The 16,608-nt window shown below is 38.0% G+C and overlaps 2 protein-coding genes across 2 annotated transcripts; one reads left to right on the forward strand and one right to left on the reverse strand.

The window, feature by feature from the left end:
* The first annotated feature begins 5,981 nt into the window (after positions 1 to 5,981).
* On the forward strand, positions 5,982 to 10,346 carry emilin3a (elastin microfibril interfacer 3a). The gene is made up of 4 exons (XM_073867880.1): positions 5,982 to 6,213; positions 6,454 to 6,573; positions 6,687 to 7,426; positions 8,007 to 10,346. The coding sequence occupies exons 1-4, from the start codon at positions 6,074 to 6,076 to the stop codon at positions 9,965 to 9,967; spliced, it is 2,961 nt and encodes a 986-aa protein (XP_073723981.1). The 5' UTR covers positions 5,982 to 6,073; the 3' UTR covers positions 9,968 to 10,346.
* A 580-nt stretch (positions 10,347 to 10,926) lies between these two features.
* On the reverse strand, positions 10,927 to 16,233 carry plp2a (proteolipid protein 2a). Its single transcript, XM_055169008.2, has 5 exons — positions 15,811 to 16,233; positions 15,525 to 15,668; positions 15,114 to 15,212; positions 12,130 to 12,223; positions 10,927 to 11,943 (listed from the first exon to the last, which is right to left on the reverse strand). The coding sequence occupies exons 1-5, from the start codon at positions 15,865 to 15,867 to the stop codon at positions 11,924 to 11,926; spliced, it is 414 nt and encodes a 137-aa protein (XP_055024983.2). The 5' UTR covers positions 15,868 to 16,233; the 3' UTR covers positions 10,927 to 11,923.
* Between the last annotated feature and the right edge of the window lie 375 nt (positions 16,234 to 16,608).

A 16,608-nucleotide genomic window follows, 5' to 3' on the forward strand; every position in this document is an offset into this window, starting at 1 on the left:
ACACTGCTGTCAACCACAAGCAAGATATTTAATAGAGTCCTCCTAAACAGGATAAAAGATGCGGTTGACCCACATCTCCGAGACCAACAAGCTGGCTTCAGGAAAAGTAGATCCTGCACTGACCAGATAACAACCCTGCGGATTATCCTGGAACAGTCCTTGGAGTGGAACTCACCTCTCTATGTCAATTTTATTGACTATGAGAAAGCATTTGACAGTGTGGATAGGGAGACCATCTGGAGTCTGTTGAGACACTATGGGATACCAGCAAAGATCACTAACATCATTAAGAACTCATATTAAGGAATGACATGCAGAGTGGTACATGGCCAGCAGCTTACTGATGCCTTCCAAGTGCGAACAGGGGTGAGACAAGGATGCCTGTTGTCGCCATTCCTTTTTCTGTTAGCAATAGATTGGATTATGAAGACCTCAACTGCCCAGAGGAGGAATGGCATCCAATGGACACCTTGGACACAATTGGATGACCTCGACTTTGCTGATGACCTGGCACTCCTTTCCCACACCCAGCAACAAATGCAGGAGAAGACCAATATCATTGCAACTCATTCAGCAAGCCTTGGACTCATTATACACAAAGAAAAGAGCAAGATCATTAAAGTCAACAACAACAACATGGCCCCCATTATGCTAGAAGGAGAAGCACTAGAGGAAGTGGAAAGCTTCACCTATCTTGGCAGCGTAGTCGACAAGCTGGGAGGGACAGATGCGGATGTGAAGGTGCGGATTGGAAAGGCAAGGGCAGCTTTCCACCAACTGAAGATAGACTGGGGATCCTCCGAGCTGCCTAGGAACACCAAGATAAGGATCTTTAATTGCATGATAAAGCCTGTTCTACTGTACAGCGCAGAGACCTGGAGAACAACAGTCACGACCATGAAGAAAATTCAGTCTTTTATCAACACCTGTCTCAGACGAATCCTAAAGGTACGCTGGCCAAACACCATCAGTAACCTGGAGCTGTGGCAGCGAACAGGACAGCAGCCTGTTGAGGAAGAGATCCTCCAAAGGCGCTGGAAATGGGTTGGCCATACCCTCCGCAAGCCTGCATACAGTACAGTAAGACACGCCCTCTTTTGGAACCCACAAGGGAAAAGAAAGAAAGGCAGGCCAAGGAACAGCTGGCGTCGCGACCTGGATGCAGATGTGAAGAGGTCTGGACATACATGGGGACAGTTAGAGAAGCTGGCCCAGGACCGGGACGACTGGAGAGCCCTTGTTCGTGGCCTATGCCCAAAGTTGGGCGGTAGGCGTAAGTAAGTAAGTAAGTAAGTACTTATTTCAACATAGCCTACTAGGTTCAGGACATACTAATTCTAATACTATTTAGAACGTAAAGTATGCAAACTGGGACAAATGGTATTTTAGTAACTGATCAAATACCCTTAAAAAATGTGGGTCATAGCAAAGGCTATAACTTTAGTAGAGTTAAACAAGTCTGTTTGGCAGAGGTGGTGACATGCATACAAGTTTGTATCAAAAGTGGAAGTTTTTCATGTAGATTAGCCTGAAAGCAGTGATGTACATTTGGAATTAATGAGCAAACAATTTGATAATAAATGTTAGGAAGGAAATGCACTTACATACTATATGACACAGCACTGTGCACTTTGTTACAGGTACAGTGCATGTCTTGTTGTGATCAATGATGGTCTCTTTAATTGTGGAAAGAGAGAATCTGTAAAAACAATCTTGTTTCCATATGCTCAGTAGTGAGCATCAGCCACACTTCACACCAAACTGCTCTGAGCAGACAAACAGCAGACTTTAACCATTTCACCATCAGGCGTTGAATGTGGATGATTGGTGCTATTTTTTAACAGACCGCCGAAAAAATATATGAGAAAGAGAGCAATGCGTCTTTTTCCATGTCAAAAGCAGTACTGAAACTGGTTCTGGCCAGATTCCGTCCCTATACAGTAAACAGTCGACCCTGAACACAAACATACACACAACCCCATCCAATTTTCCAGGTTTCCCACTCTTTAAATCATTCACTAGCTTTAGCTTTTACAGTGTGCAAATTGTGTTTAAAATGAATAAAGGACCCCACCCTATTTTGATAGGCAATTACACCTGATGAACACAGGTTCTGCCCACTACTGAATACAGAAGAGCACTATATGGCCATGGAAGGTTGCAGTCTAAACAGCTGGTCCACCGTGATGTCATTTCCTGTGAACTTCCTGGGTGGAGGTGGTTGTAAAGAATGGTGTATGTGTGCCCGGTGTGGTAGTGGAAAACCAGTGCCAACAGCATACTGTGAATGTTTGTCAAACAGTTGGTGAATAATATGAGGGTGTTGACACTCAGACATACACTTAACTTTAAGAAGTAATGTCTTTAGAAAGCCATTTAAAATAAGCCAGAACTATGCAGTTTTACAAGAGCTTTATTCACAGAATTAAAGTTGTAATCTGTCAGCCATAATAATGTATGTTATTAATAGGGATGCTTAACAATTAATCGCAATAAATCTATAGCAGAAGGAAAGTTTTTGTTTCCATCATATATCTATGTGAACTGTGTATAATTACTTTGTATAGATAAATGCACACACATGCATGTTTATATTTAAGAATTTTTGACATGTGTATATACATTTGTATATTTATGTATAATTTATATTATATATAAATATAAATACTCTATTGTCTTAAAATTATACATAATACATAATATACATAATTATTATACACAGTTTACATACATATATGATGTAAACAGAAACTTTTATTTTGCTATAGATTAATCCTGATTAATCGTTATGCATCCCTAGTTATTAATATTTTTAATGACTATTGAAACAAACCATTCATCCGCCAAGTGATATAATTCATATAGTGAAGATATTTAAGGTTTTTTATTAGGTATTGTAAGTAGAGGCTCATGGATACAGAAGACCTTCAACTAGAACAGCTAAGTAGGAAATCAGTTGCCTATGACAATGGCCAGTTATACAGTTCAGTGGACTTTATAGTTTATAAAAATATTTAACATTATAATGCAGTGATTGACCAATTACAGGGCTCCAGACTGCCACCAAATGTGCCACTGAATTTTACATCCAGTCGCACATGTAAATGTAAATGTAAATTTTACCTTTTTTGTGATGTGACACTGAATTTGAAAAAGGACATTGTACTTTCTGCATCTATCATTAAAGTATTTATTAGTAATACAGTGGAAATTAGTAGAAATGTGAATATTTAGTTGCCATGTTGATTTACAGTGTGTGCCCCTTAAATTTTCAGTTGGGGCCACTGTGCTCCTTATGAAAAAAGTTAGTCTGGACTGGAGCCCTGAATCAGAATCAAGTATTCCAGAGTAATAGAGCTGCATGCAAACTCTTACAAATTAGTGCCATGATATCATAGAAGAACCTTTTCTGGCTATATGGTCTCATAACACAACTTTAATATCTGAAAACCATTTTTGTTTCACAAAAGGTTCCTTGTAGTGTAAAATAAAATGACACTTATTAAGACTAATACAGTGGTTCTCAAACTGGGGGCAGTGGGATGGTGCCACAGGGCCCCAGTTTTATAACGCCAAATAGTAAGAACCACTGGACTAAATAAAAAGTAAGAAAGAAATTGTTTTTTTAAGAACGTTTGAAGAAATGGCTTTACTGGCACCACTCTGAAAAACATTTTATAGCATCTTAATTTTTAAGAGTACACAACAGTACAATATATGGGTGATTCTCACGAAAACTTGGTTTTAAAAATGTCAAGCATGAAAATGTAAAAATTGCTTAAATTTACTTTTTTTCCCACCAGACATTGAAAAACAAAGTCTGGAGTAAATGGGAACATTCATTTAAAAACTTTTACTTATCATTTAACACTTTTTGTAACATAATTTAAAAAATTAGTCCTAAAAAATCTCATTACCGCAACAGTCAGAAAACATCAACACTGACATATTTTCAAAATGACATGACAAACCTGAAAGAACATAATTTGGAGATTCTGCACATGCATTTAAAATCAAAGTATTATGCTTCTATTAATTAAATTAACATTTAATAAGCATATGTTGCGGTAATGATAATCAAAATGTCGTGTAAGCATTCTGACAAGACAATATTTCAAATTAACTGTAAAAAAATTATCTTACCTGGTAGCCATCTTGAAGTAACAGGTCCATGTGCTTGGTCACTCAAAATCAAACTTTATTGAAATTCTGTATGTGTGCTTAAACTGTTCTCAAAAAGTGTTGCAGAGGATGAGAACATCATCATTTTCCTAATTTTTCTTCATTATTATTATACATGAATATTCAGTAAATATTTTTTCTGTCATCTAAAGTAGTCTAGCAAAACATCCATTTATTTTTTTCTTAATATTTTTGTGTTAATTTGATTAAATTACAACATAACGCATTCAAACACAGCCGGACACATTGCGGTAATGAGAATTTCAGCAGAAAATGAGATAAAATTTACAATTATAAATTCTTATGTTGAAATCACACATTGTGCAAGGTAGAACACAGTATTGTGTTAATTCTGATGCTTTTTAATGTTACTATATTACACATTTTAAAGCTAAATCATTAGTGCCGTGGTGTTTCAATGGTTTCGTGAGAATCACCCATAAACACGCAATAAAGCAGATGTGTATGCATCTGTGTAGTATATTCAGATGTCTAAGTAAGAACATTTACATGATACATTTTAATAATTACACTAATATTTCGACTTAAACTTATTTAATACTAAACCATTGATGGACATCTGTTATAATTAAAGTGCTTATAAACTTTATCTGATTATAGAAAGTCAGTGTTTCAAATATAATTGTTGTAGAACGATACCTTTGTTTACTTTTTAAAAGACGCACAGCAGTTTTCGTATTGTCCCGACATATTGGTTTAAATAGACAAAAAGAGAAAAAATGGACAAATTCCTGTACAAAAAACTGCATCAGATTCAGGACTTTGTAAATGGCATCCTGTTTGTAAAAGATTCCTGACCTTTCACATCACTACAGCCCAGCTCTCAGAAACAGGGTAAACACTGACACCCAATAAGCCTCTGCACCTAAACAAAGGCATGGTGTGTTTTGCTGCCGTGCTTTTTTTGAGGTAGGGTGTGTGTTGGCTTGTGGCTTGTGAGAGGTGCAATTTTGGGGTGTGCACAATTGAGGTCTATAACAGGAAAGAGTGTTTGAAATAGTCACTTTCACATCATTGTATGTGTTGAAGGATTGTAACTTAACCAAACCTCTACTGCTGCCATAGTGAAGCCATGGTTATGTGGATGTTACGTATAAAGGTATCATTAATAATTGCTTTGTTCGCAATTATCAGTACTGTATATGGGACAAACAGAGCATCAAAGACAGCTCTCTTATAGACAGCAAAGTTCTCACATAGTATATTTTTCATTAGAGCTGTTTTGCTATTGTCAGGTAATCGTTACTATTTACAGTCTGACTCCCAGTGTTTATTTGAGTAAGTCTGTATTTGTTCCATATGGCTGTGTGTCTGTGCATGTGATCACTGCCTAAAGCTATTTAACTTGAATTTGGTGTTCAGAAAATAGCATTTTTATAACTTGTTAACCAATGCAATAAATCATAACAGTAGCATTAATACAGTATTGTTTATCCATCTTTAATAGAGTTTTTCCTCCAAAACCTGTACTGTTTGGGCCAGGTCTTCAAAATAGCACCTTTGTGTGAATTATGTTAGGTGGGATAGTGGGTGGGACATGTAAATGAGCTGGTCAAGTGTTTATGAGGTGGCCAGAACTCTGAGCTCCAACAGTCTGCAGGAAACATCTCAGCATCATCTGGAGCACACAGTCTACATTTCAGAGACAAGGACTTTTTTGTGCATTTTCTTATTTAGGGAATTTTTAACTGTATTATTCTATTGCCTTTTTTCGTCATAGTTTTAATGACCAAATGCAAGGTATCAGACAATTTTCAGATATATGCTCCAAATGATCTGATTTATTAGGATCAGATTTTTTTATTCTTTCTGGGAATATAGAAAATCCCAAACTTTTCTCTCTTGATAACAAAACATCACTTTTTTGGAGATGCCGTGGTTTCTCCATTTTCGGCTTCTCTTGGGTGCTGTTCTGACTGTGACAGCTTATCACCCACCAGCAAACCAATATAGCCTCTACTCTGGACCCCAACCACAGTACAGCTCACAGAAACCGACTGCCAGGCATAAGTGAGTATCACAAGTTTAGTTTTCATTAATCTCTTTTAGATAGATTGCTGTTGAATGACATTAAATAAATCCAGACATTTGTAGAGCAATAATGCAGACAAGCAAAGTGGTTTCTCCCATATTGCATGTTCTCCATAAATAGAACAGTATAATGTGTTAATTCAACCCCATGTTATGCGAATAATGTGTTTTCGATGTAGTTTAGTTCAAATATTAAGAGTCTTCTAACCTTTTCTTCAGGAACCACTGTGCATTTGTTGTGGAGAAGAAAGTTTCTTTTACTATTCAGGATGGAGCCGCCCCCTTCATGAAAGCAGAGTACAACAAGTGTGCCTGGGGCCAGAAATGCCCAGCTCTTAAGTAAGACATCAGTTATTAATAATAGTTTAACTAACATGCCTATATGATATGTTTATCTTGGATAAAACTGTCACACTTTAGATTTTGTTCATTTTGACATTTTTGTTTCACAGGTATCGCATGATGTACAAACCCATGTATAAAGTGGCATATAAGACTGTAACTGAGCTTGAGTGGAAATGCTGTCCTGGATATGCAGGTGTTGGCTGTACTGCAGCCTATGGAAGTAAAGCAAGGCCTCCTTTCAAAGGGCAGATGCCTGGACAAAAGGGTCCCATGCCTTCTTTTAGAAGGCCTAATCCTGCTCAGAAGGGTCCCATGCCTCCTTTTAAAGGACCCATGCCTGCACAGAAGGGTCCTATGCCTCCCTTTAAAGGGCCTATGCCTGCGAAAAAGGGTCCTATCCATTCTTTTAAAGGGCCTATGCCTGCGCAGAAGGGTCCTATGCCTCCCTTTAAAGGGCCTATGCCTGCTCAGAAGGGACCTATGCCATCTTTTAAAGGTCCTTATCCCTCTCAAAAAGGTCCAATGCCTTCCTTTAAAGGCCAAGTTAACCCCTGGTATCAACCTCAAGTACCTACTAATAGCATGAATGGATACCCTGGTGCTAATGCTGGGCCCACTTTCCGAGCCAACTCGTTTGAACCTTATCCAGACCAGCCTGAAGTAGGCCAACCTGAATCCATGCCAGTACCTCAAGATCCTGACCATGATCTAATCCCAGAAGAGCATGTGCCAATGACAGACTTCCAGGATCCTCCACCAGATCAGCAAAGTACTGCAGTAGAACATAGTGAGACAGAGCCTGTTTCCAATGCACAGGTGCTCTCTGGTGGCAGTGAAACAAATCGAGGTGAGTAATATCTCTGCCTAGTGAAGTTCAATAGGTTAACACCAAAGCACCATTCTGAAGCAGTGGTGGCTCGTGACTGCTTATAAAATAAGTGTTCGGAGTGTCATGCGTGTTGCTTGCATCTTCAAAATATGTGTTTGTTGCGTCATGAAAACCATGTGCATCACGTGTTTTGTCAAAATAAGTGCCTGCTGCACACGCGTCAAAACCGTTTATGATAAAAGAGACGCTCATGTTCACAAAATACATGCAAGACACTCCCTTAACAGTAAACTCTGATTACACATGACATTATGGTATCTGGCAAATGCGAGCGTCTCTTTTATCATAAACCCTTTAGACGCGTCTGCAGCAGGCACTTATCTCGACAAGACACGTGATGCACATAGGATCTCTGAACGCGCAGAACACATATTTTGAAATTACCACACACATGATGGGCTACATACATGTTGTGACGAACTTCACATCGAGCGCCCTCGGAAAAAGAAGTCACCGGTCGCTACTGTTCGGAAGTGAATCACTTGTGGCAAGTGTTTTGAGAGTAACTAATATTAAACTTAATATAATTTATTTACAGATCATGTTGACAACAGTGTTGATGTTGAGCGGTTGGACAGGTTAGAAGAGGATATGCGGAGACTTTCTCTTGGTCTTGAGACTCTCCGTGGTACAGTGACAGGCCTGGAGGACAGCTTACGTGCATCCCTCCGTGAAGATGCAAACCGGATGTTAACCGCGCTCATTTCTGCAGCACCCAGCCCTATTGCTGCTCCATCCTTCTCTAGGGACTCATCCGTGGGCTTTGGAGATCTGCCCGGAGGTGCTCCTGAAATTGAAGGTTCAGACGTGATGGGGCACTTTCCAAACCTGGCCGATTTGGCTGAAAAATTGTCTGAGTTACGAGCAGAGCTAGTAGAAAAGACATCCGAGCTGGCAGAGTTGAGAGGAGCAGTCTTGAGTCACAACACCACTCTTCATAGACTGTCAGATGGGTCATTGAATCTTACTGAGACTGGCTTTCAAAAAGCCTTGGAGATGCTGGTGGAGTCAAAAATGAGTGAAGCTCAGGTTGCCATCCTAGATGGTTTTGAAAAGCGTATGGAAAGTGCTGAAGAGCGCTGCAAGGGTCAGGTGGCAGAGTTGCGGCTCCAGTGCAAAGAAGAACTTTTGGATGGAAAGGGTCAGATCGAGCAAGTCCTAGATATAAGAGTCGCAGAATTGAGGACAGAACTTCAAAAACTTCAGGTCCACCTACAAGAACTGGAGCCTGAAGAGGGTTGCTGCTTTGCAATGTCGGGTTTAACTGAAAGGATACATTATTTGGAGCAGTCAGTGGGTGGCATAAATGAGTCCCAAATACACCTTCGTGCTGAACTTGGTGGACACAAGGACCATATTGATGGCATGCTGGAGGGCCGACTAGGCTATGTGGAAGCAAAACTAAATATTGAAACATTGAATCAAGAGGACGTGAATGTAACCAAAAGAGATATTAGCATCCTGGAAACACAAATGGAGGAAAAGCTTAGAGCTCTTGAAATTCGTCTCTTGGCGGCAGTGGAGGAGCTGGGTAACCTCACAGCACCAATTTTACTTGAGGGTCAGGCTGTGCCCACGCTGGAGACAGAAGTTGAATCGCTCAAAAAAAGACTGGATGAGGACTTAAGTCATGTTCAGAAACAGCTCAAGTCTATAGAGGTCATTTGTACTAGATCTTGTGTTCCACAGCCTGTTCTCACTGGCTATGCAGCTCCTTTGCAAACTGAGGAGAAGAGAAGTGAAGAGAACCACAAGGACCTGAATGAGAAATTTGATTTACAAGCAGAGAGACTGAACCATCTCAACACCACTCTGTACAATCTTCTTGCCCAGTTGACAAAGAAACAGGAGGAGCCAAGTCTGCTGGGTGAGGTGACTCTGCTCAAAGTGAGTGTTAACTCTGTTAACCGATCTCTATGTGGATTACAAGAGTCAATTGGTTCTGTGATGAAAGAGGTGGGCCACACCAACCTGACTTGGCAGGAGAGAGAGGAGAGACTTGCGCAGCAGGTGAAAGGTATGGTTCAGCTGGTTGGGCGGCAGGCATCTATGCTAGGTACAGGGGAGCGAAAATTGACCCGTCTTAAAGGGGAACTCCAGGACCTACGGCGCAGAGTGACTGGCGAACTCCAGGGTTGCCGCTCCACTGCCCTAGGTGTACAGAAAGAGGTAACCGAAGTCGGAGGCCGCGTTGCCCGTGTGGAGGGTCAGTGTGGTGGCCTTGCTCACTTGGCCGATGACCTGGAGAGAATTCGAGGAGAGCTGGATAGACACACTGATGGTTATCTGTTTCAGGTTAATAGCACCCTTGTTAGCCATTCTCAACAACTGTCTGAGCTCAGAGAGAGCCTCCAAAACTGCACTGGAACTTCTGGGTTTACCAGGATAGCAGCGGACAAATTGTTAGCTACAACACAACAGGAGGAACAACTCAAAACAGAACCAAGCCAACCGAGAGGAGACCAGTTCGCAGTTCCCACACAGCACAGTGGTGATTGATAAATCAGGCAAACTACAGTTTATAATGTGAAGAGTGCTCTTTTGTTTACACCAGCATATAATAGATAGTTTTTTCATTTAAGACATGTACTATTATATAGTATCAGTCTTTCTCAGGATACTTGTCTGTTCTACCAACATATGTTCTATGTTCAATGTATAATTTTAACCTTTATTACTCTGTGGTGGTGGTGATGTTTTGTATTTTTTAAGTTGTCTTTTATATGATTGTTTGTTGCTGTTGTTAATTAAAAGGTGTTTTCAATTACCAACTGTATTTGGATCTAAATGAAATCTGCACCTGTTGCATAAGCACATCAGGTTAACATACCTATATTTAAACATTCATTTTTTTACATCTAGACATAAAAATAATGCAAAACAATGCGAACCTACACACACTCTAAAAAATTTATTTTTGCACTTAAATTTAAACTAGTTGACTTAAAACAAGTAATTTTAACTATCTTGACTAGTGAGAAGTTAGTATAAATAAATAAAATAAAGTTGTATGTTATTTCAACTTAATTTTTTATTTTATTTATTGCAGCTTCTAACTAGTCAAAAAAGGTTAAATGACTTATTAATTCAAGTTGTTTAAACTTAAAACATGGTGCAACAAGGGATTTTTACAGACTGAAAAAATACTTTATATTTGCTTTAAAGACTGTCCTTATAGTTCGTTTGTGCAAGTTATTTCAACGTCAAGGTACGTGTAGGAAAAAAGTTTCCCCTAGTGGCCAGTAGCTTATACGGTACGTGTAAAGGTTGGTGGTTACGTTTTAATGTTTTTCCTTATACGTCAGATTAGGCACATTTAATTTTTTGCATTTGTAAATGTTAAAATTGTTTCATAATCATTTATGGTTTAAAAAAATATATTTTGTAGCATCTAAGCCCACCCTTACTTTAAACCCAACCAGTTCTCAATAATATAAAACACAACACGCAAGTAAAAGTACAGTCACAGGTTTTTAATGCATAAATTGACTAAAAAAACAACAGTAGAAAACTATTACAAACAATGCGAGTTACAAGCCTTGTAAACTGAAGCCATGCAATCACTTTATATGAAGAAGTCCATAAATGCAAAACATACATTCAGATCTCATTCAAACAAAGAGCCATTTAGAAAGAGAGTCGCATCAACATTCACTCCAATTAAACCGTTTATTTTTTTTACTGCAATTTATTTTCATGAATTTCCCAGAAGTTACTATCAGCTCCATAGAGCTGCAGCAGAAAAGACTAAATGTGATAAACGTGATGAAAGTTTTAAGACGTTAAAAAAATGAGTGTGATGTGTTTTTAAAAGATTTAAAGTTGTTGGAGGCAGTGAAAAATATGTTAAAGGAACATGGCCAGATTTTGGAAATTTTGCTTATTCACCGTATCCCCCAGAGTTAGATAAGTCCATACATACCTTTCTCATCTCTGTGCGTGCTTTAACTCTGTCTGACGCAGCCTCCGCTATAATATTGTACATCAATGCATTCCTTGACTATAATTAGGAAAAACCATAGCTCTTTGCCTCTATATTATGGTATTTCAAAGGCTCACGATAAGCTTCCAGGAACTGAAGTCTGAATCACGTTACGAACAAGCTTTTTGAACTTTCTTTGAACTCTCTTTCTAAATAGCTCTGACTTAAACATAATCCAGAACACTATGATGCATCACTGCTGCTTCTGATCACAGTTTTTGAACGAGTGTACACTGGATCTGATATTTTATTACAGCGGATTGTGATCACTTTTCTGTCTTTTTTCTTATAAATCTATATAAAAATATACCCCAATATACCGTTTCATATAATTAAGTTTCACCTGCTGCTGGTAGAGGCACTAAACTAGTAAATGCATGAATCTGATAGTCGTATTTGGGGAATGGACAAACGACCGAAACAATGGGTGGAAGGATAGGTAGGAGCTTTTAGTTTTCCCCACTTAATTCCTTTTAAATTATCACCACATCACCTGAAATTACAACAGAAATCATCACAGTGATATGATTTTTTTTAATGAGTCTAAGGAATTTGATAAGCATCCATTCATTACACTGATTTCAGATCATGATCATTGAGTTTAGTTTCTTATGGGTTTTTTTTCAGTAAAAATGCATCAAAATAAGGTTAAGAGTTTATAATGATAAATGATACTTACCGACGTTGCCACCCTGCTCTTTAAAGCTTCTGATGCCTTTGATAATATTGTAGGCATCATATCCAAACAACACTGCTGCTAGCATACCAAAAACCTTAAAAACACAAAAAACATGAACAATATACTAAAAAAGAATAACAGAAACATTGATGTCAGTGAAAGGAAAAACTAATCAAGGATCACATTCACAGCAGAATAATTGTACAGGTGTTGGTCATAGAATATCATCAAAAAATTGAATTATTTTACTAATTCCAAAAAATGAAACTTGTATATTATATTCATTCATTACACACAGATTCCATTTTCCAATAGGACTTGCACAAGAGCTACCAGTACCTGGTTTAAGGACCATGGTATCCCTGTTCATAATTGGCTAGCAAACTAGCCTGACAACCCAGTCTCATGGAGTTGTGTATAAATAGCACGAAGTGTGAAAATTGCCAATACATACGCCAAAGTCCACTTTGCATATGATACGCCAGTCCTTCCCATTCACTTAAACGGCCCATCTTTTTTGTTGTTTTATCTATTGGTTTCTCAATTTTTTTGCTATCTTTTAGCATTTGCGCTTGAGTTTAGGGTTAGAACAAATTTTTGTTATATAAAAATGACATCCTAACCCAAACCCCATCTCTAACCGCAACTCCAACAACAATGGCTTAAATACAGACAAACACATAGAGAAACCTGTATATTAAATAACCTCCTTAAGCAAATCTGAAATCTAACCCTAAACCCAAGAGAAAATGGTTTAAAAAACAGAAAAAATAAACAAAAATGACAAAAAAAGATGCGCCATTTAAGTGAATGGGAAGGACTGGCGTATCATAGTGGAATTTGGCGTATGTACAGGGCCAGCGCTACCTATAGGCAGAGTAGGCAAATGCCTAGGGCCTCAAGCTTGGAGGGGGGGCCTCCATAATTGCTAAATCCATGTGCGCTAGTCCAACAATCACTACTGACAGCAAGCAATACAGTAGATAAAGTTTTAATGTGAGTTCGACTTAATGCGGTGCCGCTGCCTCAAAAACCGCAGGCGGATGGCATTAACGTAACACGAGAACTCCTCTGTATGATTTCTTGATTCGCTCTCAATGTGTTTTGATATCATCCACCTGTCAGTACTTGCAGTGCCGCATGAAGTTAAAGAAGCCTAGAAAACAGCATTCAAATCTCTGCAGCTGACCGACTTTGAGTGACGCTGAAAGCGGCTATCACGTCCTTTGTTTCATGCAAAAGCGGCATGGCATGCACATGTTCAGCACATGATGCTGGTATTTTGAAATAATGAGTTTTAAAAATAAACTTAGCTTTGTTCTTCTGTGTATCAACGTCATTTCAGGACAGATCAAACTTGAGCGCTGCTGACTCTGTTTAGACACTTTGAATGCGTGTGCATGATAGCATCACGTGGGTAAATGACTATTAAAATAGTAAAGTTAAAAATGTTTGTATTTAAAACAGCAAACAAAAATGTTGTTACCTACAGTAAACTGTCTGTATATCTTGTAAGTCCTCTATACTTTATTTTAGTTTTCAAATCATAAAAACGTGATGCATATTGATTTTTTTTATTATTATTTTGCTTAGTAGTTTGTCTGTTTAACTTCCAGTGGCAGCTGATTTGTTTGGATATTTAAGGTATAAAAAGGTATTGAAATAAATACATATGAATATATCCATAGTCTAATAGATAACTTTATTACTGTATATTGGTTCAGTAAGAGGGTAATCCTATTCATACCCAGCTAAAATAAAAACAAATGTTTTCTAGAAGGTGTTCCTCTGTAGTTTTTTTTACAGTTAGGGTTTTTGCAATAGAGTTGTCTTTTTAATTTTACTCTTTGGAGAAAGCAAAGCTGTTATACTGTGTTATCCCCAAATTGGTGGTGTTTTAAATAAATTACTGCATCCACAACAACAACAACAAATTTCACCTGCCTTAAAATGTTTAACACATGTGGTTCTGCATAATTTCTAATTAAATTTTAACATAAATTGAATCAATTTGTTAACTTCATAAAACAGAAAACTAATAGGGAAAAAATGTTTAATCACTGTAGTGTTTAAATGATTTCTTACAGGGTAGAAAAAAACACTTTTTTACACTATTATGAAAGTTAGAGGGGTGTGAGGGGCCTCCAACATAAATGTTGCTTAGGGCCTCCAAATATATTGCACGATTTTCACACTTCGTGCTATCTATACGCATCTACATGCAACGCCAAACCGCACACTTGAGTAATTCAGGAAAAAGGAGAACCAACTAAGTATTGAGTGCTATAGGCTACTTTTCATGTTCATGCTTGCCCAATTATCAGTTGAGCAAGATTTCTAAGAATCCTTTTTTGTATTGGTCTTAAGTAATATTCTTATTTTCTCAGATACTGAATTTGTGATTTTTCTTAGTTGTCAGTTATAATCATCGACCCTAAACCCAAGCGAAAAGGGTTTTAAAAAACAGAAAAATTAAGAAACCAATAAATAAAATGACAAAAAAAGATGCGCCGTTTAAGTGAATGGGAAGGACTGGCGTATCATATGCACGCCAAAGTGGACTTTGGCATATGTATTGCACGATTTTCACAATTTATGCTATTTATACGCATCTACATACAACGCCACGCCGCACACTGCAGTAATTCAGGCAAAAGGAGAACCAACTAAGTATTGAGTGCTGTACTTTTCATGTTCACACTTGCCCAATCATCAGTTGAGCAAGATTCCTAAAAAAATCCTTTCTTTGTATTGGTCTTAATTAATATTCTTATTTTCTCAGATACTGAATTTTGTAATTTTTCTTAGTTTTCAGTTATAATCATCAAAAGTAAAAGAAATAAACATTTGAAATATATATTCTAATGATGTGACCAGCACCTGTATGTGTTTAGTAGTAACTAGCTGGTATTTCAGGGAACACATTTCTTCATTGCTATATCTTAATCTTTTCTGCTTCATTTCTTTATTGTTAATTTACTTACGTTGCCAACAACCTCTCCTGCCACTGAGGGATTCCCGATCAAACAGACAAGAGAAGTAATAAGAAGAAAAAGTGAGCCTGTAAACGCTCTGAAAAAGTCCTGCAGGGTAAAGAAGAACAAATGCGCATTCCTGTGAATTTTTCAGTCATAAACTGAAATAAAATTTTAATTTAAAGTGCACTGTAAAAAGTGTATATTGGATTAACTTAAAATGACTTCAATTTGGTAACACCTAAAAAATGTATTATTATTTTTTACATTTTTTCAAAAAAGTGATCAAATTCAAGTTTTATTTTTCAATTTTATTTTTAAATTAAGTGTTACCAATCGAAGTATGGTAAGTAGATCCAACTTTCACTTTTTACAGTCTCTGGTGATCCAGAACATATTGAAAGGAATGCTGTTCTTTACCGTCCATGGGAAAAACCTCAGGTCTTTGTATATATCCATGAAATAAACAACAAATGTGACCACGGCCCAGACCAGCTCTACAATGCCACTCCATATGAAGCATCCATAAGTTACTTTACAAATAACCACAAGGAGACACAGGAGCTGAATATAAACAAGAAATATATGACACTCGGTGGCATATTAGTAAACATATATGTTAGTAAAAAAAAGTTTAAAATGTTTCACACAGCATGCAAAAGATGTTTGTTCAATATCTATTGAATTTAAGTCTGTGTGTATTTACCATTTCAGCAGCTAAAATAGTCCCCTTTGGTGTCTTTAAGAATTGTAGAATCTCCATAACTTGCGTATCTTTATTTTGTTTTTTCCGTCTTTATCTTATCTTGCTCAAGAAGAATTTCAACACAAGCAACGCTTTTACTGTAACTTAAAAATATGTGTCCCAAAAGATTCTTCTTGATATTTCCGCTACTATATGAGTTCTTTCATGGCGCGCCGCCAACCCACGCCTGCGTTTGTGACTAGAGGAGATACAGGAAATGCCGAAATCTCGTATAATTTCGCCGGATGAGCAGGGGCGTCGGACTGAGGGTAAAAACAGTAACCCACTGAGCACAAGTTTATCCTATCCCCCCAAACCTAAACCCAACATTTCATGTGGTTAAGGCCGTAACTGTATTTTATATGACCGCTGTTTTCATCTTCGAAAGTAAACAGGGAGGGACGTCCGCATAACGTCATTTTCGTCATCAGGAGGGTCCGGTTTACCTTTTTTGCGCGTCCGGTGCTTTCCAAGTATACTCCACGCGGCCACACGCGTTCAACACTATACACAATACAATTGATTTCTTTTCGGCTTTAATCCTACCCCCAAACCTAATCCTTAACTTTTCGGCGTTTGCTGTATCCCTTCTAGGCAAACCCCACGGCTGCAGGTTTGGTTATTACCGCCCTGCCAGACTGGCTGTCTTAAAAAGAAAAATGTATTTCTTAATTTCCTTACGAAAAAAGTGTAGTAACCATGTTTTTTTGGTGTATTGAAAACCATAGTTGTTGGTTTTAACTGTGGTTAATTTCCGTA

This window comes from Misgurnus anguillicaudatus, chromosome 5 (assembly GCF_027580225.2).
Source record: "Misgurnus anguillicaudatus chromosome 5, ASM2758022v2, whole genome shotgun sequence".
NCBI lineage: Eukaryota > Metazoa > Chordata > Actinopteri > Cypriniformes > Cobitidae > Misgurnus > Misgurnus anguillicaudatus.

Bases quoted from the DNA above. Each gene is read 5' to 3' on its own strand.
- emilin3a (XM_073867880.1), top strand. From the start codon at position 6,074: ATGCCGTGGTTTCTCCATTTTCGGCTTCTCTTGGGTGCTGTTCTGACT. The intron at 6,214-6,453 runs GTGAGTATCACA...CCTTTTCTTCAG, and splicing joins AAACCGACTGCCAGGCATAA to GAACCACTGTGCATTTGTTG. The intron at 7,427-8,006 runs GTGAGTAATATC...ATTTATTTACAG, and splicing joins TGGCAGTGAAACAAATCGAG to ATCATGTTGACAACAGTGTT.
- plp2a (XM_055169008.2), bottom strand. From the start codon at position 15,867: ATGGAGATTCTACAATTCTTAAAGACACCAAAGGGGACTATTTTAGCT. The intron at 15,669-15,810 runs GTAAATACACAC...GTTTATATTCAG, and splicing joins CTATTTTAGCTGCTGAAATG to CTCCTGTGTCTCCTTGTGGT. The intron at 15,213-15,524 runs GTAAAGAACAGC...TTTACCCTGCAG, and splicing joins TGAGGTTTTTCCCATGGACG to GACTTTTTCAGAGCGTTTAC.